At 60.9% G+C, this 23774-nt stretch overlaps 1 protein-coding gene across 1 annotated transcript in view; it reads right to left on the bottom strand.

Moving 5' to 3' along the window:
- TNRC18 (trinucleotide repeat containing 18) overlaps positions 1–23521 on the bottom strand; it is a 59052-nt gene extending 35531 nt beyond the window's left edge. The window contains exons 1-3 of the mRNA XM_026083285.1: positions 23317–23521; positions 6431–6556; positions 4067–5866 (exon numbers count right to left, since the gene is read on the bottom strand). Of these exons, the coding sequence (XP_025939070.1) occupies positions 4067–5866; positions 6431–6556; positions 23317–23521 (2131 nt within the window). The remainder of the gene's footprint in view (positions 1–4066; positions 5867–6430; positions 6557–23316) is intronic.
- Between the last annotated feature and the right edge of the window lie 253 nt (positions 23522–23774).

Genomic DNA, 23774 nt, shown 5'->3' with positions numbered 1-23774 from the left:
GCGTGCCCCCAAGCCACGCGACAGAAAGGGGCTATGGGAGGCAGGGGCACATGGTGCAGGCGAGGGCAAGAGTCCGAAAAGGGGACTCGGTGTTTGTCTGGAGAAATGGCTGACCCAGAGTCCAAACAGCTCATACAAATACAGCCTGGTGCGGCAGCAGCCGTGCTTGCGAGAGATTAGGAAGCAACCTTCACGGGAGCAAAAGATGCAACATTTGCTCAGCAGCACCTTGCTGGTCTTACAAGGACACTGCTGTGGCCAGTCYTTCCTTTCTTTACCCAAAGTGCCACCTTCACCCCAGCTGTCTGATTTTAGATTTGCTTTTCCCTAGTTTCTTTCTTGTACATGCAATTTTCCATAGTTCCCAGTAGCCCCCATCCATTTTACAGTTCAGTGACACGATCCACCTCTAAATCTCAGCTCTGCTTGCAGCAAGTTGCTGGACAGTCTAACAGGGCACGAGTGGGTCCAGGAGGAAGGCGTCCTGCTCCCCACCGTGGCTCTTGGTGGTCCCTGCCAGACCACATCCCCTGCCCGGTCCCTGCGGCAGGGCTCAGTGGCACTGCGCAGCCTCGCGTAACTGCGCCCTGGCTCTCCAGCAGCCCTTCCCAGGGTCCTTGCTCTCTCGTGCGGATAAGGTTTGGCACACGGTAAATGTCTTGTAACATCAAGTCTACTCTGCTGACAGGCAGTCTTCTAAAGGAGGGCTCCGCTGTGTATTTCCACAAACCTGGACAGCCTGTGGTTTTTGCTGTCAAGTCTCCAATTCCCTCAGCTTTTACTGTCAGAAAGAATCTGGGAAGAAGACAACATCTCTCCCATCTCCTCTCCCCATGCTCCTTCCACGGGCTTCAGGCAGAAAGTAGGGATGCTTGAAAACCTGGCACACACCTCTCCCTCTCAAAGGACTTCCCGGGGTCACCACGCTTCACCTGGACCCTCCAGCACACTGCATGCAGTGGCTGTCCCCAAGCAGCTCACTCAACGATGCCACGGGCCATCTCCATCGCTCAGGTCCACGGTGGGAGGCGCAGCAGCTCCCAGCACACCCTACACCCTGCCTGGGCCGGGGGACGAACACCCCCCTGCCCCTTGCCCCGACTGCGGTGGTGCATATTTGAAATCCCCATCCACCCCCTGGCCCAGGTTTCCCATTCGGAGCCCCTTTTCGTACTTATTTTCCCATTCGGAGCCCCTTTTGGTATTTATTTTCCCAATAAATGCCTGGTCGTCTCTTTGGCGTCTGCAATTTGGAGCGATCCCTTGGTTAACTTGCAACCTCCCTCCCCTCCTCGGCTCAAGGCGAGTGGCCCTCCACCCGCCCATACCCCCTCCCCACCAGCCTTCTATTAGAAACATGTTATTTTATCTCAGCTCCTCCCTCGCCCACCTACATTATTTGCAATCTGCTATTTATAGACGGGTTTATTATCTTTTTTCATCCCCCATCCACACACACACTTTCTTATTCATATGATTTCTCCCGAGCCCTGACCCCGCTAACAGGACGGTCCCTCTTCTGTACAGACCGATGATTGTCCGGACGGTGAATGATCATTTTGTCTATATATATGAACATGACGCATGGACCGCATAGAAAAATTCAATCAGTTATGCACAGAGGAAAGGCTTAGACCCGTTTCCTTGACAACCAATGCCCGGCACTAAATACTCGCATTTTACTTGCCAAATACTACAGATTAGCCAACTAAAGCCTGCTTTCTCGTTCTTAAAAGGTCTAAACATTCAAGCACCGTCCACTCAGCGCAAGCAAGCTAATGTTATTAGACGAATATCTCCTGGCGCACAAAGGGGGGGGGGCAGCATTCAGGGGGCGAAAGGAGGAGAAAAGCAGGCTTGTTTTCTGTCTGAAAGCCAACGGCATCACTTAGCAACAGGCCCGGGGGCCTGCCAGAATCCAACCCTTGTTTGCAGCCTTTTAGTTCGGCTCAGTAAATTACATTTAACGCAAGCCGGGAGGGTCTGGGCGATTGAATGGCTGAACAAACAGCTCCCTGTGCTGCCCACGAGGTCCTCGGGCGGCTCCTGCCCGGCCGCGGGGAGGGGGACGGGAGACGATGGGAACGGGGGCAAAAGGGGACGGGGAGAGGGTCCGGGCAAGGGGGGCGGCCGACGGGAACGCAGCCTCCGGGCCGCGCTGGAGGCCCATGGCTGGAAACGGCAACGAGACGACGGTTTGGCTCGGCCCTGCCCTCGCCACGCTGACGATCGCCCCGCCATCGGCGCGGAGGAGGGTGCTGGGAGGGGGACGCGGGTTTCCCAGGCGCCGTGATGGGGAGCGCCAAGCTCTCCGGCCGCTGGCTTTGGCGTCACTCCTCGGCACACCAGAGCCGAGCTCGTCCCCGCTGCGGATAGCCCCCTACGCGTATCTCACCGCAAGCCGAGCGGAGCACCGAAACGCACGCCAGAGCAATGCGACCCCCTCGTGCCGGCATCCTCCTGCGCCGGCAGCCCCAGGCGGTCTGCAGCCCTCGTCACCTTCGCGGCCTCAGGTTCACTGTCTCGGAGCTGGGGAGCAACTTGGGAAACGGCCAAGATGCGGATGGACACAACCTCTGCTCCTGCACTGTCTCCATGTATTTGCAGGTACCGTCGCCCCGCAAGGACGGGTGGGAGCTGCACTCGGACCCTCCGGGGTTGGATGCTCGGGAGGGGACCACCGAGGCATCAGCAGGCACCGACAGCAGGGAAGAGAGCTCCTTCACGGAGAATGTATTTTCTCCCACCGCAGCAGGCTCAGCAAGCCACGGGAGACGAGTCAGCCCTGCCCTGACTTCACTGAAATTGGTTTCTAAATGGATTTGGTTCAACTAGCGCAAAGCTGTCCATGTATCCCCAGCAGATGCTGCTACCGCCGCCTCAGAGCTTACTCTGGCTGAGCCTTTTAAACCCAAACCGTTAGATTAAAACGACAGCACAAAGGCAGACTGGACTTTCTCTGTCACCTCCTTTGCTAACGGGGGTCGGGTCAGCCACGGCGATGGGGTGTCCTCGGAGGCCTGCGCTCCTTTTGCCTGCACACCTTCCCTCGGAGACGCGCAGCAGAGCRAGCAGGGGCGAGAGGGGGAAGCTAATTTTCTACTTAAAACAAGCTGCTAGAGAAACAGGGATTATTTAGTGGGGGCAAATGCTTGTAAAAGAAAAAATTTATCTGAGGCTTGTCAGAACTGATCCATCAAGTTTTGGTAGATGTTGTCCAGAGCAAGAGGACCACCCTGGGCCCCCACTTGGCACTTCGGTTTTGGCCACCGGTCCCCTTGGGTCTTTCATGGCACCAACAAGGTGCCAACCATTTGCCTGCACCCAGAGACCTGGTCACATCAGAGGGACCCCTGTATCCTCCCTGATGGAGAGAGCTGCACACGGACAACGCCAAGGAGCAGATCTGCAATTCCCATGCTTGAAGAGCAAGGCGGGTCCATGCCCTCAAGGACCTTGTGGGAGCCACCAACCTCGTAAAACCAGGGCAGCCAAGAGCCCAGCGAGACTGCATTTGGCTCCCAGGCTCTGCATGACCTATTCTGTCTTTCACAGGGCTCTCAGACAGGGGGACATGAACCAGAGGAGAAATACGAGATGTGGGCAGAGGGGACAGGGTCATGGGGAAAACGGGGTGCTGGAAATGAATTTCCCTTCCTTCTTCCCACCTACCACGGGTGGCTGAGGGTCTCGGCCCAGCCAACAAGCTCCAGCAGGACCCAGTTTGGCTTGACTGTAGCCTTGCAACATCTTGGTGTTTGGTTCGGTGCAGTTTTAACCAATGGTACATGACAGAGGCAAACTGCACGAGCAAGACTCACACGACTGCCTCTGCACTGGGGATGGTACAGCCACAATCGCAGTCCGAGGATGCGCGGACCAACCCTACCTCCTGCATCAGGAGTCCAGCTTCACCCTGTGGTTTGTCACATGCCTTTGGGCACAGGAGACAATGGGAGCTGAGGACGCCCAACTCAGCTCATGCCACACAGCCAGCTCAGAGCGGCCGCTCTACCTGGTGAACAGATCCGTGCAGAAAAGCCCAAAGACAGACCCAGGAACCTACCTTTGATGCTGCTGAGAGACAGTGAGCGATCTCGGTCTGCCAGGCTAGGCCCCAGCTTGCTGCTGCTGCTGCTGTTGTCCTTCTGCCGGGCCACGGCCACGGCAATGCCGACGGGCAAGTGCCTCACCTCCACCTCGCCCTGGGAGCCGATGCTCTCACGGCCGAAGGATTTGGCACTCTCGGGTCTCTCGGGGTCCCTCTTCAGCTGCTTCGCTGGCTGCTGCGACAACAGCTGCTGGACTTTGGAGGCGCCCAGCTGTGAAGAGTCCAACTTCATGTTGCCCAGGCCACCGAAGGGGCTCTTCTTGCCGCAGCTCTGCCGGGATGCGGTCTCCTTGGCGAAGCTGCCGCTGTACTTGATGAGGCTCTGCATGGCCGACCCTTCGCTGTGGGAGGTGGGGTGCAGGACGTCCGCAGCGCCCCGGGAGCCCACCACCGAGGACCGCGGCAAGCCGCTGGGGTCAAGGTAGACCTTCTTGGCTTCCTCCTCCGCCCGGCTGACGTGGTTGTGCTGCGCGGCCAGCACCGCCATCTGCGTGGTGGCAAAGTTGCCCATCTCAAAGGGCTTCCACTTCTGCTCGGGCGGCTTCAACTGGCCGTGGTCCAGGTGCTGCCGGGAGGAGTCCAAAGTGCTGTAGACCTTCGCTGCTTCTTTGGAGCTGGACCGTTGGAAGCGGTCCCGGTCGCAGGGGCGATGCTCTGCCTCTGGACTCGGCTTCAGTAAGTCCTTGGAGGCCAGGAACTCCCTGCTCTCCGGAGAGCCCAGCCCYGGCCGGTTGAGGAACGGCTCCGAAGCGACCTGCCTCTTCAGCGCCATGGAGTTCGCCCTGATCACCGAACCCTTCTCCCTCAGAGCCTCCATCCTTTTGGCATCGCTGTGGCAAGAAAAGTCCTGGGACAAGAGCGTGCGGGGGGCATCCGCAAGGCACCGCTCCGTGGGCGACTGCAGCACCCCCACCTTGCCGAGGTCCTTGTCCTTCGCCTTGGCGTCACGAGCCTGCGAGGCGATTTGGATGGGCCCGGTCCTCTCGTCGTAGGCTTCGACCGAAGGCACGAAGGTGGGGGCGATGACTTTGTGCTCCCTCCCCAGCTCCTTGGCCGGCGGGAAGATGGTGTACATGCTGGAATGGACGGGCTGCGGAGGGAATGTCGTGGCGGGCGTCATCTTCCCCGGCTGCGAGGGGTGCGGGGACGGGCAGCTGCAGGAGACGTGCAAAGCGCCCACGGAGGGCAGGAGGGGCTCGCCCCGCTTCAGCCGCTCGGCGTGGGCGTGCGCGGAAGGCCTCATGTTCTCGTCGTGCCGAGCGGGGTCCTTGGCACAGCGGTCCTGCTCGGCGCCCAGGACCTTCAGCATGGGGTCCCCGCCGCCGTTGCAGTTGCTGAGGGAAGAGCTCTGCAGCGGGTTCTTGGACTTCGGTTCCCCGCTGCCCCCACCCCGATTTGGCATGTGCTCGGCCAGGAAGGGCGAGAGGCGCTCGCCGACCTTCACCGCCTTCTCCACCACGCTCGTCTTCCGCTCGCYGTCAGGCTTGGTGTCCTGCGTGAGGTCGACCACGCTGCGGGGCCGAGGCTCCTCCTTCGGCTTGCCCTCCTTCTTGGCGAAGGGCAGGGAGAGATCGCTCCGGCATGCCCGCTCCTTCCCACCRAGGTCCTTCAGGCCTTCCTTCGAGCTCTTGTGCAGCTGCCCAAGGTCCTTCTCCCGCAGCAGAGTGCTYGGCGTGTGGTTGCCCGCAGTCCTCGAGAGGGGAGGCTGCGGGTGCAAAGCGGACTGGCCCGCATGGCCGGACAGGTAGAACCCATCTGTGAAGCAAAAGCAAACAAGATTACCATGGGCCTCCACCCCCTCTGCAGAAACTACGCGGAGATGGGCAAGAGGTGGCAAATGGGGAGGGAATGGGTTTTTGGATGTCGGAGCATGTCCAGGGCAGAGGAGAACCAGGCAGGCACGTCCAGGTGGGACGCAGGACAGCCCCATCTCTGATGCACACCAAGCCCTTTACTGCAGCAGCAAGCGGGGGCATCAAGGGGGGACCTGGCTGGTTCCCTAAAACACATCCCGAACGGCACAGGAAGAAATTGGAAGGAGAAGGGTACTGCTGAGACCTTCTCCACAGCCCCAGGTGCCCCCACCCCTCTTCAGGGCTGCCCTAGGAGCGGGGACAGGCACTCCTTTGTCCTAGCAGCGTCCGCAGCCCTCCCAGAAAACGTCCCTGGGCACGAACCCCAGGGGGTTCCCGCTTTTCCCCTCGATGCCCCAGCACCCGGCAGCTCCAAGCAGCCACGCGGTCTCCGGGAGGCCTGGACGAGCAGCCCGGGGCGGACGAGGGCCGGGGGCCCGGCAGCGGCGCGGGGGCCCGCACTGACCTTTCTGCGACTCGAAGAGGCTGTGCTGCCCCAGCTGGGCCAGGAGAGGACTGCCGGCGCTGGGGGGCTCCAGGTGGCTCAGGGGAATGTAGGASGGGTACAGCCCGTTAGGCAGATGGGAAAAGCCTGCGGGAACAGAAGAGGGAAACAGGTTTCAGCCCCGCGCGCTGGAACGAGCCCCGCGGGAGCACAGGCTGTTGCGGCTGTCGGTCCCCCGCGCGCCAGGAGCGGCGGCGAGACGCAGCCGGCGGTGGGGAGCGCCGCTCGGGCCCCCGCTCGCCGCCCGCCGCTCCGGCTGCGGGTCCAGCTCGCCGCTTTCGGAGCGGAGCCGTAAATCTGCGGGCAAGAAGACTAAACAGCGGGGCTGATAAGCTGTTTTATCGCAGGCGCTGCGATCCGTAGGCGAGGGCGCTGCCCAGCACGTTTCCCCAGCAGCGATAAGAGCCGCTTCCCGGCGCAGCGTGGCCGGCGCAGCCCGTCCCAGCCGCAGCCGCCCAGCACCGCGGAGCAACTTTGGGGAAAGCGCAAAAGCGTCGTCCGCGACAGCGTGCACGAAGCAAGTTTTACACGCCCCAAAACAGCATCTTATCCAGCGTCTTATCCAAAACAGAGCAGAAAACCTGCTGCCCACCCGCGAGCTGATACGAAAGCAGCGTGTCCCCAAGGCCCTGCTGCCGGCGGTCTGGCTTACGTCCAGGACACTGGGGCCTCGTCTGCGAGCGGCCCCCCAGCAACGTCCTCGTGCAAATAATCAGCAGCAGCATTTGGTCAGCGAATATAATCATAATAATARTGGTAATAAAACCAGCTCTTGGCCGCGGACAGCAATTCCTCTGCAACACTGCCACCAAATGGCACCGGGCAATATTACAAACCCAAACACCGCGCTCGGCTCTACAACATGCCGAACGCGAATCCACTTCCCAGTTTGTGTCATCGCTTAAAAATGGAGTAAAAGCCAGCAGGAGAGTCTGGAGGAACCAGGCAAACCCTCTGCACCCCCTCTCCCTTCCCCCTTGCGCTCAGACCCAATAACAACAAAAATTCCCCAAATTCAACCACCCTGCTGAAAGCAACCAGGCAACAGTGAGTTTGCCAAGAGTCCGGCATCCCACTGGATCAAAAAAAAATCACACCAAAACCCAGCAGGAGACAGAGAAGTTCAGTCCCCGACGCCGCACGTGGAGCACCATCTGCAAGAGCTAGTCAATATTTCACATTATTTAGACAGCCGGGATCTCTTCCGCGTACATATTTGCATCCCAGCACATGTGCTTCACCGACTCGGTGCTCCGCACAGCTCCTGGCACAATTCCACCGCCCGTCTGGCTCGGGGAGGGCTTCGCTTCCCGCGCTCGCCGCGCGCCGGCGGCAGCCGCCTTCGCGCCAGCCCTCTTTGCGGCAGGACCGCGGGAGCCGCCAGCTCCGCAAAGTTCAAAGCGGAGCTCGTTTCCAGCAGGTGAAACTTGCTGTCTAATGTCACGCGCGGCGCTGCAAAGACGCTGTGCACGCACACACGTTCGCACCTCGCCCCTGTAACCGCAAAACCTTCGCCCAGGAGCGTTTGCTCCGCGGACGGCAAATGCATTTTCTCACTGCAGGGCTGGAGCGAGCCGGGCGGCATCCAGGGATGGATTTACCCCGGGTTAGCCGTGAGCAGCTCCCCTCCGAAGCGCGTTCGCCTTGGCCACGCCGCCTCCGCCGCGCTGCTCTGCCGCGGCTGCTCTGGCGACGAGCCAGCGCCTGGAAACCAGGAGCAACACATTTCCCCAGGAATGGGAGTCCCCGCTTGTGCATGGTGGCAGCGGTGGCCCCAGCGGGACATGAAGCCACATGTTGAGCCCTGCAAACAGGAGATGACCCAGCCCTGCCGTCCAGTACCAGGATCCATGCACACAGCTTAAGCTTCCAGTACCCAAAAAGGGTTTTGGGGTACCAGTTACATTCCTGGTCCTACTGGGGCAGATCCCTGTCTTCTGCACCTTATCCTACGCAAGGATAACCCACTCTGGAGAGGACAGAGCTGGGGGATGCACCGCGCTGGCAAAGTCCACTGCTCCATCCCCCTCTGTGCCCAGGACGCACCTGATGGAGCATGGGGCAGGTTTCCATCCACCCCGCTCCAATGCCACCAAACGAGCCCCGAAGCCACCCAGGACGGGGCTGTGGGCAGCCCTGCCCGGTGCCTCCAGTCACCGAGGGGAAGGCGACCCATGGGAGCAGCGCTACTCCGGGGGGGGGGGCATAAACCCAGCACGGGGTCTCAAAGCACATCCCAGAGGAGCAGCTGGGGAAACCGAGGCACAGGACAGTGCAAGGACTTGTCCCTGTCACCCAGCTGACCAGCAGCAAAAGCCGAATGAGCCCAGATGACCCGAACTCCAGCCTTGGGGTTACCCGCGACACCTTTTTTCCCTGCTAAGCGCCCAGAGGGAGAAGCTGCCTGGGCAGCAGTTCCCAGGACCGTGTCCTGCCAGGAGCCAGTGCTGGGGCAGGGAAGAGGGAAAGAAGGGCAGAGCCTTCCCAGGGATGAACCCCGTGCAAATCCAGCCCAAAGGCAAYGCGAGAGCATCCCTTCCTCCATACAGCCCCTGAGCTCCCAGGGTGGCATAAGCGGCCCCGGGGGCGGAACTGCTCCTTTATGCACTAAGGAGCTCCGTTTGCAGGAGGTGGCCGCAGGCAAGTCGCTTCCTCCTTGGATCTGTGAGCCAGAAAGCGATGCCAAGGGGAGAAACTCTACCGCAGTGAGCAACGTACAGCTCACCCCAACCGTGGGCTCCTGCCAGGGGAAAGGGAGGGGAAAGGGGGAAACCGCAACCGCCTCCATCTGCCTGGGGTCAGAGCACTTGCTGAACCAGCACAAGATCCTTTTTGCCCAGGGACACGCCGACAGGTCCCGGCAGGCTGAGCCGCACTCCTGGAGCCAGCTGCTCGCCCGGAGGCGGGTTGGCACYGCCGGGACAAGCAGCGGCGCGGGCACGGAGGCGCGAGCGCCAGCAGCCCGAGGCCGGCTGCGCCCCTCCTTTCCCGACCGTGCCACGCTAAAGGCATGCGTCCGCCTGCCGAAAAGCATCGCCGACGCAAGCTTTGGGCACGCTCTGCGCCTTCGCGGGTGCRGGCGGTCCAAAGCAGCCCAGCTTCAGGGGATGCGGAGACGGTCGCTCGCCCACCAGCCCGTCCTGGAGAGCCTCACCCGAACGGGGAGGAAAGTCAGGGGGAAGCGACGGGTAGAAAAAGGGTCTTTCCAGCACCCGCTGCCTCCTTATGTCCCCCTGAGCCTGCCGGGAGCCTCACGTCCCCGCTCAGTCCCCTGCTGTATAACGTACCTGCTTCACACGGGTGCGGGCGACCAGGACACAAAACACGAAGGGCTTTTACTAGAGGAACTTAGCGGGTGCAGATGTGTCAGCCCTGCTGAAAACATCTTCATCTCGGCTCAGCTCTCCGAAACGGCGGGGGGGAGAGGTACGGCTGGGTGACTCACCGCCGAGAGGGGACGTGACCGCCGGGCAGACGAGATAGCAGCAACCGCACAAACCGCACGCCAAACGTCTGGAGGCTGCTCCGGGGGAAGCGGAAGGGAAACGGGCCACACGTGCTCAGCCCGGCCGGGACTTGCCCCAAGCTCCAGGGAGGAGARAGCTGCCAGCAAACACGACCCCGCACCCGGGGGCGGAGGCGGCCGGCGCCTGCCTGCGCACCGCTTTCCAAACCACCCAGCAGCCTCAGCATCCCGGGAGCAGCGGCCGGCGCAATGCCTCTGCTCGCATCCGGCGACGGCTCTCCCGTCCCTGCTGTCACCTTGCAAGGAGCCACGCAGCGGGATGCGGCGTCCCGGGTGGGCAGGCGGCCACGCGCAAAGCCGGCCGCAAGGCGCACCCCGAAGCGCAGCCCCGTGCACCGGCCTCTGCGCCGCAGCCCCGTCACCGGAAAGCCTGCGGCCTCCGGAGCTGTGGAAGAGGTTAAGTAACTCTCCCCCGTTGGGCCCGTTACGGGTTCCTGCCGCTTATGAAATATTACTAACCGCCGGCGCGCTGCCTGTCTCCGCCTGGCTTGTAACGGCCGGGCGCGCCGAGCAGGAGCGCGCGGAGCACCTCCGCGCCTGGCAAAATCCACGATCTCGAGGCGGTTGCAGGGAAAACGAAGGCGGGGGCTCGGGTTTACTTCTGCTGCATGTTTTCAGCGCAGGGCGTCGGGGGGGATTTGCAGCTCGGGCTGCAGCCGGGGTCTCTCCCGGCCGCCGGGCTCCGGCGTGCAGCAGGCAGCCGCAGCCTGCCCTTGGCCCGGAGCACCGTCACCTCTTCCCCAGTCCGGCCCGGAGCGCCGCGCGCGCTGCCAAGTGGGACACCGGGTCAGGACACAAACAGCTGGATAAACGCTTATGTCTGCTAAAGTCCCCTTTTGCTCGTGGGGGGAATCCAAGCACAGCGAGTACCTGGACGGCCCCCCAGTGCAGYGGGCACCAGCATCCCGCAAGCATCAGCGGCAGCTACTGCTCCTGCACCCATTTATGGCTCCAAACAGCTGGGAGCCGGGGTGTGCTGACAGCGTAAATCTTTGCCACCTCCCCCCGTCTGCCAGGGCGGCTCCAGTGACACCCGAGGCACCGGAGCCACTTTGACTCGGTGCCATACACGAGACGACAGCAACGCGAGYCCCCGAACACGGCGGGCTGAAACCCGAGCCCCCGGATCAGGTGCGCCTGGGCCGTAGCGGTGACCGGTTCCCGGCCCCCGAGCTGCTCTCGCGGCGGCTGCAATTGCAACCCGCCACCGGCCCCCCACCCCGAAACCTCACCCTGCCGTGTTCACACCCCGCGCACGGGGCTGGCGGTTGCTTTTAGGCTTAATTTACAGCCTCGACGCTGCGTGTCCCCTGAAGGCCTTCAATCTCATCCCCCAGATGCAGCAGCCATATCAATTTAAGTCCCCGTTTAATCTCCTGCGGGCCCCGGAGAGCTCTGAGATAGTCCCAGCAGCCATAACCTGCATTTTTTGGAGGGGGGGTCCACAGTCACAGACTTGCCGTCTCAAACGCCCTTGCACTGTTTTCCTGTTGCCGCAAAACCACCACCTTAAAAGCCAAGGCGAGTCCTCAGCTCAGCACAGACCTCTGTTGTTCCTTTTAATTTCATTTTATTACACGTGGGAATATGTGTCCAGGCTGTTTTATTTTTAAGTGGCTCTTGCTCAATGTTTACTATCGCTCGCAGCTGCGTCAGCGCAGGAACACCAGGCACGCCGGCCGGGGCAGCGGGCCGCCGCGTTTCTGTGTGCCCTCCTGCAGCCGCTGCCCCGGGCCGAAGGCCACGCTGTGATTTTGCTGCCGTCCTACCCCTGCGGTGAATCACCGCTCGCCCGACAGCCAAAACACACAGAAGGGCAAGGTGCGTGCAGGAGAAGGGGGGAATCCCAGGACTGATGGAAAAAAATCATCCCTCTGCATCCTGATGCCCGCTTTCTCCTCACCCGGGAGTGCGACCACGGTTGGGGGAACGGGAACAACCCAATGCCCCAGAGACACCAGGGAGAAGGGCAGAAGCGGCCGCCAGCGCTCAGGGTCCTGCGTTTGCCTCCCAGCTCTGCCCTCGGCTTCCTGCAGACTCAACGTGTGCCTCAGTTCCCCRGCTGCAAAACCCAACGGACCAAACGCAAGCCAAGGTCCACCAGCACTTCAGGACTTGGGGCCACAGGAGAAGGCCACGGCCGGGATGCCCCGATGATTCCCTGCAAAGTCCCATCAGCTCCCAGCCGACTCCGGGGAGCGGCTGGGCACCGTGAGAAAGCCACCCCATGGGGACACGAATCCCCCTAGCAGAGCAAAGGTGGCTTCTCCACCCAGAGGTCAGGCAAGGCTCTGGAGGGGACAGGATGGAAACCACCCCCGGGACCCCCCTGCTCATCGCGGCTTCCTCGGCAGGTCTCCATCCTCCCCCCAACCGGGGCCTTTCGGACCCCGGCATGCCAGGCATCGCCGCAGCGGGTTTGCGCAGCCTGAGACAAGAGCCGATCAGGTCCCACGCGTCCCGTGTTAAGCTCAAACCCTGAAAACAGGCAAATCAGTATCAATGCCCCCGTTTCCCAGCTCACTGTTAGAGCAGAAGCATCTCCGCTGTGCCCCCAGCCCCAAATCCCCAAACCCAGCTGGTGACTCTCCTTGTGCACTGGCATAATAAACCTGACACCCCAATGGGTTTCTATCAAGACTTTGATGCTCTCTTTGCATAACTGCAAAGTTTTCCTCAAACAGCAAGGAGAAAACTCATTGCACCCTTCAGTTCCAGATTCAGTAAGATACTGTATGGAAATTAAAAAAATCCGATTGTCAGACTGTTCATCAAAATCCCCAGGAACTCGGGACCTGGCTGCTAGATTTTAGGGCAGTCTTGGTCTTCTGATTTTCCAGGACAACGCCACCACGTCTTTGCACTGGTCCATCCTTCAGCGTGACTTTCCACACTCAAGAAACCCACTCCAGCCCATTCATTCCCTCTGCACAGGCGGCCAGGCTCAGGCTAACAGGCATTTCCAGGGGAACCATAAAAAATAATCATAGCCATCTCCACCTGCTCTGTTCCCTGGCTCCCACTGCTCCCAGGAAATGCCCTGGGAGAGTGAATCAGTTCAGTTCTTTTCCTCCCCAACCCAAGCCAATTCCCAAAGTTTCAGGAGGACTTTGAGGGCACTGCCAAGCTACCAGCCCAACTCACACCGGAGAGAAGTTCTGCCCCATTTTGATTCACCCRGATCCTTTAAGGATGGACCCTGCTGTGCACACCATGAAGGCAAGGCTTCAAAGGGAGAGTAGGACTTTGCAGATGCTCAAAGGGGCTACTTGAGGCATAATTACAGAATTTAACCTTTAGCAATGTGGTATTTTGGCTTCTTCTCCAGGCAACACCGTTCTGCTGCTCAGCAGGAGCGTGTGCGTTGCAATTTGCCCTTCAGCTGGAAGAGGAGTGACAGGGCGTTGAAGCACACTAGACTYGCAGCTCGCTCTATGCTTTACGTGCCTGAAAGCAGCCCAGTAAGCAAAGAGTGGTGGTCCAACAGCTTGAAACCCCCTGGTCATCACAGACGGACCCTAGGTCCTGCTAGTGATCACACCGCTTGCATGCCGAGAGGCCAAAGTTTATCTCCCAAAGACAGAGCACTTGCTCGTGCAAGAAAAGCGTAAGGGCACCGTCCGCCACGACAACCTGTACGTCGTCAGCCAGCAGCAGCTGAGCTCTCACGTTCCCAATTTCTTCTCCAGCATTTCCCACCCAAAGCAATGCCTGCCGTGCCCACTCTGGTGGCATCCCGGCTCCATGGACTGGGGCTGGGCAGGTGCCAGGAGGACACGTTCCTTCCCGGTGCTCCCCCCTCCTTCCTCGGCATGGAAATTTAATCCACCTTGGTTTTTTTGTTTTTAAATCGCTCAAAACCAGCACAAAGACCTAACGCAAACACGAGCCCCCGCTCCCTCCAGGACGCCTGGGCTCCCCCAGCCCTGCCTGCGCAATTAACCCAGCGACACCCGCACGCCGGCCCTGCGCTACCGTCCCGCTCGTTCCTTATAAAGGAGCTCGTTACCCTCGGCTGCCAGGGCCAGAAAGCTGCAGGCGCTCGGCGGGGGAGGTTAGGGGGGGACGGCGCGGGTGCCGGTCCCCGCATCACCTGCACCAAGCGCCTGCCAGCAGCAATTAAGCGCGTCTTCAAAGCGAGATCCCAGCTTTCCCGGAGCCATTAGCCATGCCCCGGAGCCAACACCGTCTATTTGCAGCCACGATGACTTAAGACCAGGTCACCAGCAGGTTAAATGGGACTCGGCGGCATCATCTCCCTTCCCTCCCATTGAGAAATTAAAYGCTGCYGCTGCTGCTGCTGCTGCGCCGTGGGCAGGAGCCAGCGCCGCGGCCGCGGGAACGCCGCTCCGAAAGGCGAACGCCACCTGCCCTCTCCTCCCGCCGGCTTTCCATCCCCGGCCGCGGTGCCCGGCGTGGGAAACCGCCGTGGGATGGTTCCCGGGGTCCCCCCTGCCCCTGCTCCTGTGCAGGGAGGAGGATTTGGGCCAGGAGATCTGCGCGCAGCCCGTCCCGCGCACCTAACCCCAGGCGCCGTCTCCCTGCTCCTCTCCGCTGGGAGCCGCCGCCGCGCACCCGGCCGCCCCGGCGTCAACATCTGGCTGGGAGGCGGCAGCTGCGCGCGGGTTTGTTTTGCCTCCCGGGCCCCCGGCGGGCGAGCGCGGCGCGGCCGGAGCCAGCGCGAGCCGAGGTGACTCAAAGCCCTCGGAGGCGGCTTGTTTTAACCTTCTCCCCCTTCGAAAAGCGGCCGCCGCGCGGCCGTCGCTCAGCGCATCCCAAGGCGCCTTATAAAGGGGGTTGGTGCTGCCGGGGGGAACCGAGGCACGGAGTGACCTGGCAGCTCCAGCACCCGGAGCCCCGGCCAGGCCTGAACGTCGCGACGCCGCTACGCGCACACTCGGCACGCGGCCGGCAACCGCTGCGCGATCCGGGTGGCGCGGACCCCGCAGCGGGCACGGACGCAAGGGAGAGGGGAACGGCTCCCAGAAACCCCCCAGCGCGGGAGCGAGGGCAGCGCTTCCCCCTGCGAGCGCAGGGGCGCGGAAAAGCTTTTGGTGCAAAACCAAGAGTTGGACGGAGACGCAGATCCGCCCTGCTCCGCCACTGATGTCCCAGGGAGCCTCGGGCACGTCACCTCCACCCRTAAACCCTGCCTGCACCCTGGGGACAACGGGACATCCCACCTCTGCCACTCACGACCCTGAAGGAAAGGGAACGTTGGTCCGACACCACTGGATCCAGCGTGTAGGTGACCCGTTTTCCAGGCACGGCACCTCCCTGCCCTGCTCCGTGCCAGGAGCCGGAGCTTCTCGTGGTGCCCGGGCAAGAGCAGCAGGGAGGAGAGATTTGCACGGGGACGAGGCACCCCCCGAGCTCCGGGGGCTTGTGCCCACTCCACTCCTGCCGTCAGCATTCCCTCTGCTCCGCTCACCCTGTGCCCACCCCACCGCCGGGCCCCCTCGCCTTGCCGTCGCGCCAGCCTCTCCCTGCCTCCCAGCCAGCTGCCAATGCCCCGTTTACTCCAGCTTCCCGACTCGTGCTTGGATGCGCCCGGCTAAGACGGCGCGCGTGCCCGTACCGCTCCGTCTCCCCCGGACCCTACGGCATTTGTGGGCACCCACCGCCGCTGAAACCACCCTGGGCGAGATCCAGCACGGGGCTGGGGCTGGGGAGGGGGAAGGATGAGACCCCCCAGACACACAGATGGACCGCGATCCCGTAAACCTCTTTTCCTTAGGAAACCAGGCTTAAAAGCTCAGCCTGCTCCCAGCCCCTCTCAACACCCCCCTGCTCAGCCTGTCGCCCCCCCCCCCCAGAGGCTCCTGCCCTCCTGGACCTCAGCCCCTGCCACCCTTCCCCTGCCGAAAAAGCGCAGGGCTGCAAAGCGAGGGGGTCTGGGCCGCTGGCGAACGCCCGGCACCGCGCGCTTCCCCGGCGCCGACCGAGGSAGATAAACACAGAGGCAAATATTATGGCGGGGAGGTTTAATTCCTGATAAATTATGCAAATCTGTATTCAAATTTAAGCACAGCCCTTGGGCTCTTGACAAATTGCCAGCCGGGCCCCGATGGCCCAAGGCAGGGACGGGCAGCCCCTGCCGAGACGAGGCACTGCAGGGATTTCCCATATGCACACGCACACATATATATATATGTATATATTYGTACATCAGCTAGGAAAACCACGGAGCATCTGCAGGAACGATCCACCAGCAAGTTCTGCACTTCTCCTTCCTCTCACCCGTGTTTCGCTTGGCCAGGGCAGGACACCGAGCCCTTGTGTCCCAGACAAGATGGAAGCAGCTCGGAGCAAAGGTGAGATCCGAAGAAAGAAAGAAGATAAAACTGACAGCGGTCCAGGCCGCGGAAAAGGGGAGGCAGGCGAGGAAAGGCGAAAACGCTCGTGCCACCACCAACGTCACCRCTGAGGCCGAGGAGAGGAAGATCCGTCCACGGAACGGTTACGGCAAGGGCTTATCCGACTGAAGTCGGAATTTCCAATCCCCCGCAAACCCCGCACGTACGTTAAAAGCAGCAGAAGAATCGCTGCTTTGTGCCACTAATCTCATTAGGGGGAAAGCGCTGCCGGGGCGGCAGGCAGCCCGCGGAGGGAGCGGGATGGGGGCAAGGTGCGCCCCGTTCCCAGAGCCGCGCGCCAGTCTCGGATCTCGGCACGGCGYGATCCCGCTCGCCCACGGCCCGCGGCATCGCCTGCGGACTGCGAGCGGTGAAGAGCGAGAGCCGAATCCCTTCAAAAACCGCTCCTTCCGAGCACGTTTGCCATTTAAATTCTTTTCTTTTTTTTTTTTTTGGTAATTAAAAGCAATTAAAGCAAATGTATTAAAAGCATATTCGAGCCACGGGGAATTCTGCTTAAAACGAGCGGCACGCTGCAACGGAGCGGGGGCAGAAAGGAAAACACAGGCGATCTATCTAACCACGAAAAATAAAGAGAGGCTCTTTGCGCTCGGTACGCGGCGGGCTAAGATGGATGGCAGCACAGGCAGGAGCTGCCTTCTCAGGAGTTGCTGGGGATACGGAGCTGGAGAAGGGCCCGAGCGCCTTAAAACCTCCCCTCTCATTCCTCTAAAAAAGCACGTTATCTCTCCCGAACACGCCACGCTGCTCCTTTCGTTGCTGCAGCCCCGCCGGGTTCAGCTTGCCGGCCCGCGTCCAGCCCCCTCAAAACGGCGCTTTGGACACCGCTACGCCGGTCGTAAAATTTATTCCCAAGGTCACTTCAATCCTCCGCCAATATTGCAAAGCCCGGCTGGATTTAAACAAAATGCAGCCTGGGCTCTGCCGCGCGGGCGCCTCCCCGCTCCGGAGCGATCCCGAACGYGAAAGCACCTTTCGCTTCCCACAACCATCAGCTGCAACAGCTGGAGAGGAAAAGCGGAGCATATTGCGCAGCCGGCAGCGGATCCCGGCGGTGCGGGGAGAGAGCCCGAGCGTCGCCGCCACCCTCCGCGGAGCCGGCACGCAGCGGGGTTCCCGCGCCCCGGCCTCCCGCCCTGCCGCCGGGCCGTTTCGGATGGGAACGGGCTCGCGCGGTCGCCGTGCCCTCGGCTTTTAAGGGCTGGGGAAGGAGGAAAAGATAAGCAAAAGCCAACAAACGGCCAAGAGGGACCGGGCTTTTCCCGAGCCGGTGGGCACAGGCGCTGCGATGCACATCCAGCACAGACATCCAGCTGGGCGATGCCAGAAATGCACGGATAGTGGGAAATAAGGGGAAAAAAGGGAACCCAGAAATGCTCCGCTGCCCTGCCAGGGATAAAGGGAGATACGGCAGGGATGAGCCGAGCCGGAGCGCTCCCCTCCCAAACTTGCTTCATATTTAAAGGGGGAGATGGCAAAGGCGGCCACCAAGGGACCAAGTGCTGCCCCTTGCCCCAGCCCCGAGGCTTTTCACCCCGGCAAAGCAAGGGYTGGAAAATCCCCTGGGAGAAATGCCAGCACAGAGCCGCAGACCTGGTCCCAGCAGCATCCTGCGCACGCTGCCCCCCCAGGCCTCGTTTTCGGGTCCAGGCAGCGGGACGCAGCCACGGGGTCGGCAGGACAGCGGGCGCCCCGGTCCTCGGCACCGGAGCCGGCGCTGCTTGGCCGCGTTACCCAGCCCGGGCTCCCGCCTCGCCGTCCGGGCACGGCGGCGGTCGTGCTAGCACACGCCGGGCTGGCCCGGGTTCCCGGCGCCGCCTCCTGCCCGCGGCTTTAACTGGGACCAGTYGAGCACACGCCGAAAAGTCCCGGCACCTTGTTTCGACTAGCCGGGCGCTCGCCCGAGCTGAAGGACGTGCTCCGACATCCTCCCTTGCCGTCGCGGCCCGGACCAAGCCGCGGCGCGCTCACCTGCGAGGCGCCGGCACACACTTAATCGTCAAAACGTTCATTTCCATATTCATCAGAAGCTGGTGAAAAGACAAGATTGGGGTTGTTTACTATATAATTATAAACGAGGGTTTATCCGTGGGCTATCCTCGGAAGGAGATCTAGAATTTCCCTTACGAAAGCCCTGGCGCTGCGAAACGCGTCTGAAGCGAGATTAATTCCCGGAGATTTCCATTTCTCCGACAGCTGCTGTGCTGGGAAAGAGCAGGAGCCTGCTCCCAGCAGGAGCGACGTGGGGGGCCTTCCCAGCACCCCGTGCTGTCCCAGGCCAGGGTTTCCCAGCGTGGGCACCGCGTCCAGCTCCAGTTCTCGCCGGCACACCATGGATCAGGGCCGGGAGCAGGGCTGCAAGGAGCCTCGGGCCGAGGGGCTCAGCTCGCCCAGGCAAGGGAGGAGAGCTGCTCTAAGCAACGCTCGTAAAAGCCTGGTTTTGCCAGTGCCGTAGAGCAGAGGTAGCTCCGGGCTCCTCCGTGCTTGGCTCCAGGAGGTACCAGGAGCCCGATCGCAGGCAAGGATCCTGCAGGACCTCGCTCCGAGCAAGCTCGTGCCACCGTGCTCCCGGCTGGGGTTTTAGCGGGATGCCCCCGCTGCCGGCACCCAAAGGCCTCCAGCACATCCCTGGGGCGGACGGACAGGTCTTCCCACCGCTCCCGACGGACCGAGGATGGGAAACACCACCCTGCAGCCAGGACACTCTCCACGGCACGAGGACACCCCTGCCCTGCCCTGCCCATTTCATTCCCATGAGTGTAAAAACGAAGGGACAGGACGGTTCCTGCTCCCAGGCTACAAGTTGGCCCCAGGCTTGAGCGCGCTGCAGGGGCCTCGTTTAATGGCCAATATTTCCTCAGCCCCGTGGGGACACCGGTGCAAAGGGGCAAGCAGGAGGGGTCTAAGCGCAACATCCCCTGCTCCGGCCCAGCAAAGCGCCCGGATCTCCCCCAGCCCCACCGCATCAGCGGAAAAACCCGGATCAGAAAGGGTCCGATTTCACCGGGGCCCCGAGGGAGGGGAAACACCTCCCCAGGCAGGTCTCCAAGCCGTCCACATTCCTCCCGGTTTTACACGGCCAGCCCCTGCCCCGGAGAGCCCCTGGCGCACAGCCCCTCGCACCACCCCCTGGGCGGGTGGGGGGGGTGGAAGGAAAAAAATACGATTTCAAGGGCCATTAAACACAACGATATTTTCCTTGCAACGTATTGTAATTGCAAAAAAAAAAAAAGGCAAAAAAAAAAAAGCTATGCCGAAGCTCAAGGCCGACCCGCCAAATTCACACGGCTGGTCCGCGAGTCCCCTGCTCCCCGGCCCGGCCCGACCCGCGGGGCACGGCGCGGTCCAGCACTGGATCAGCGCGACAGAGAAAACGCACCGCGCGGCCCCGGATCTAGCGCTTTCAGCGCGGCTGCAGTTTGGGTGAGCAAACGGGGCTTTGCTGGCAGCGCCGATTTCTCCCGTGCAAAATACGCAGCCTCAGCAGAAGCATGATTTTGCCATTAAAAGTATGTCCATGCTGGGATTTTGCTGGCACAGCTAAGTTACCCTGGGGGGAGGATTTTTCCCCCCTCCCCTTACATTCCCACCTGGCCCAAATGCCCTGGAAAACTTCTCCCTGGGCATGTCAGGCCTGGAGCTGGAGCCCAGAAGTGGAAGCACGGATGGTTTCCGATGTGCTTTAAATCCCTACGTTCGGATGCACAAGCTAGTGCGCAAATATGCAAACAAGCACGCAAAAATCTCTTCCCTCAGCCCAACCGCTTTTCCTGCAGCCGCTGCCCTTGAGTAGGATTTAAGGCAAAATCAGCACAGCTTGCCCAGCTTTGGCACTTTTTCCTAGGTGCTGGGCAGCGTTTCCAAAGCACCTTTCAGCGGCAGAGGCTGGCGGGGCTGTGCACCCCGGCACCCGAACACAGAGCCGCCCGGGGGGCCCCCCCGCGAGCATCCCGGACACCCCCCAAGAAAGAATAACTCAGTACGGGGGGAAAAGCAGCTCTGTTTTTATTATTATTTTAGACTTCGGGCGCCTTTCTGCACGGGGACGGCGTTTGCTCGCACGCAGACCCCTCCGTGATTCGGTCCGAGGGAGCCTTTTTCGCCCCCCCCCCTCCCCCTTTCCGAAAGGCAAAAGCTGCCAAGGACAACACGCCCATCGCCAGATTAAGCCGAGACCAGGACATTCATTTCACTTTTGCCCGAAGGAGGTGGGGTCGGGACGAAAACAAAACTACCCCTCGGATTTTGCCGCGCGGGTCCGCAGAGAAGAAAGAGCCGCTGCCTTAACGCGCCGCGCCGCCCGGCCGCATCCGTCGCGGCCTCGTTCGCGCCGAGCACCCGCGGTCTCCCGGCAAGCTCGGCCGCTGCCGGGGCGAAATTCCATTGCAAACGGCCGCTTTCCTCCCGCGGAGCCCGCGGGGAAGCGCCCCACGGCCCCCCTAGCCCCCCGGCCCCAAAGCGGGACGCGGGGTCCGCTCCCGCTCCGCACCCCTCCGGCAAAGGGCCTCCGTCCCCATCCCCGCGCTGCCCAAACGCCGGGGCGGAGGGGAAATCCCGGGAGAGGGGGCACCGGCGCAGCCCCCCGCGCACGGCCCCCAGCCCGCTCCGGCCCGCAAAGGCTACGGGAAAAACAAGCAGCCCGGGCCGGCGATAACTGGATCCTCAAATATGGCAAATGGCGCTATTTTTACAGGGGCGTATTTATTTTAAGAGGAGGCTGGGACGGGTTCAACAGTCCCTTCCTTCAGCCTGGCGGTATTTAAAGGTTGGAACGGGCTCTATTTAAAGGCTTCGCCTCCTGCCCATTTTTCTTAACCCCTTGCACAAGCCTTTGCTTTCCACCCCTCGGAAAAAAAAAAAAAAGAAAAAGAAAAAAAAACACACCAAGAAACAAAAAACCACCACAACCAAACAACAAATGCAAACCTACAAAAGGCCCGTCCGTAGCAGGAAGCAATCATCATTTCAAACGATATTGTTAAAGCCGTAAAAAAAAAAAAAAAAAAAAAATCCCTGCCCACCAACTGCCGCGGTATAATGGCAGTTTAAATTGCTAATTGTCCCCATCTCTTTTCCTGCAGTTTCGCCCGGCCGCAAATTACGGCGCCGCAGCGCAGCCGACCTCGCGGGGCGAACTCTGCTAGCGACCGTGCCGGGGAGCGCGGGGGGGAAGAAAAAAAAAAAAGCCAATAAACATTTAAAAGTTTGGAGGGAGGGCAAGACGCGCACCCTCAGCGAGGGGCCGCATCCGAGGCTCGCCGCCAGCCGCGAGGCTGCGGCGCGGCAGGGAGAGCTCGGGAACGGCAGCGGGGAGCAGCGGCCGCTCGGCGGCCGGAGAGCGCGGCGGCGTCCGGCGCTCGCCGCCTCCCTCCCGGGCTGCCGGCCTTCAGGGAAACGGCACAAAAAAAAAAGACTTAGAAAAAAAGAAAAAAAAAATACAAATAAAGAAATAAACAAAGCAAGGAAAACACAACAGACAACCCCCAACAACCCCCACTAGGTCTGACTTGAGATTGTCCAGGCAAATTTTGGAGAGATTGCGTTCTGCTTTTAGCAGGAGGTGGGGGAGGAGGAAAAAAAAATAAGGGGGGGGGGAAAAAAGGAAAAAGACAAAAGGGAAGAAAGAAAGGTGTTTGCCCATGTGCCCAAGCTTCATGGCTTTTCGCTTTACACCTCTCCTTTTAGCACCTGGGAAATTGGCACTGCCACCTAGTCTAAAACTAATAAATCTTTTCCCTCGATTCGAGCTGCTTCCTTCTTTGCAGATGTTGGCAATCAGGTTTGCAAATTTCAAAGTCATTCATTACGGGCAGCTGGGAGAAAAGCAGGTTTATTATTGCAAAACCTGTCACCCTCCCAACGCCTAAAGTAAACTCCGAGTCACCTCTCCACGCCCAGGGGAAAGAAAGGGGGAGAGGGAAAGAAGAAAAAAAAAAAAAGAAAAAAAAAGAGAGGGAGAGCAAAAAAAAAAAAAGGAAAAAATCAAACGGGCAGGAATCCGTGGCGGCCCCGCAGCTCGGGGCCAAGGCAGCCGCACCGGAGCGCAGCGTTTTTCATTTTGCAACTGCAGGGACCGGGTTGCGCTGACGCCTTTCGCGGAGCCAGTCCCAATCGCCTCTGCTCAGCCCAGCTCCCCAAGCCAGAGGATTTTTCCGAACCAGAGAAAAAAGAAAAAAAAAGAAAAACACTCAAAAAAAGTAGTTTAAGCAAACAAACAAAAAGCTGACTAGGGAAATTTTTTTTCAAACCACACATTTCCAAGCCTGTTTTTTTTTTCCATGCACCGGCAGCGAGGCAGCCATGGGGCTGCTCAAGGTTGGAGCGCCTCGACAACGCGAAAACACAAGGAGGGAGCAGTCTAAACATAGAAGTTTTGTCTGCAGATTTAAAAATAATAATTGCCAAGAGAAGGGGAAGGAAAAAAAAAAGAACAACTCACCCGCTCCCAGCACTTCTGCCTTCGAGACGGCAGGAAAGGCGGCGAGGGCTCAGGCGCTCGGGCAGGGACCCGAGCGCGCTCCGCAGCGCCCAAACTTTCCCGTTTTGCCCTGGGAAGKGGCCCCGCGCACCCAGCAGGGGCAGCCCCTTCCCCTCCGCGCGCCCATTCGCCCCCCCGCTCGGCTATCCCGGGGGGAAAAAATAAAAATATATAAAAAAAAATAAAATCGCGATTTATTCCTCTTCTCCTCGAGAGAAAAAAGAAAACACACGGAGCGGGCGGCGGGGCCGCTCCGCCGGGGATTTTCCGCGGGGCCGCAGCCGGCGCGCAGCGAGCGGCGCTTTTTTCCCACCGCCCCTATTTTTTCCCCCTTCCTCCCTCCGGCGAAAGCCAAGCGAAGCGCGGAAGCCAATTTTTTTGGGGGGGGAAACGCGCAGAAAAGAGCGAGGATTTTTTTTTTTTTTTAGGGGGGGGCCCGAAGCGTTGCCGGTCCGCGGAGCCTTACCCGGGTGCGAGTGGAGGCTGATGCCCGAGGCGAGGAACTTGCCCGGCGGCAGGGCGGCGGGCAGCCCCGCGGCCAGCGGCCCGGCGGCGGGGGCCAGGCGCCCGGCGGCGGGGGCCAGGCGGTGGCTCTCCATGGCCAGCGCGGAGAGCAGCGGAGGGGGGCCGTGCACCGAGCGGGGGGGCCCGAAATCTCGGCCATCCATCATCCACTCGCCGGCTTCGAGGAGTCCTCCCGGATCGCTGTCGGTGACCCCCCTCCCCAAACCTCCTTCCCCCCTCCGGTTTAAAAAAAAAAAAAAATCAGATGGTTTTCAAAAATAAGGCGTCCAGGCGTCCCATGGCGCGGGGCAGGGAGCCGGCCCCGGCGCGGCGGTCTCGGCGCTGCCTGCAAGAGAGACGGGGCGGGCGTGAGCCGCGCTGCCGCGGTGCCCCGCCGCCCCCCCGCCCTCGCCTCCCCGG

This window comes from Apteryx rowi, unplaced genomic scaffold, assembly GCF_003343035.1.
Source record: "Apteryx rowi isolate R43461 unplaced genomic scaffold, aptRow1 scaffold_6, whole genome shotgun sequence".
Lineage (NCBI taxonomy): Eukaryota > Metazoa > Chordata > Aves > Apterygiformes > Apterygidae > Apteryx > Apteryx rowi.
Note: the sequence above shows the minus strand (reverse complement) of the source record. Positions and strands in the feature narration are given on the sequence as shown.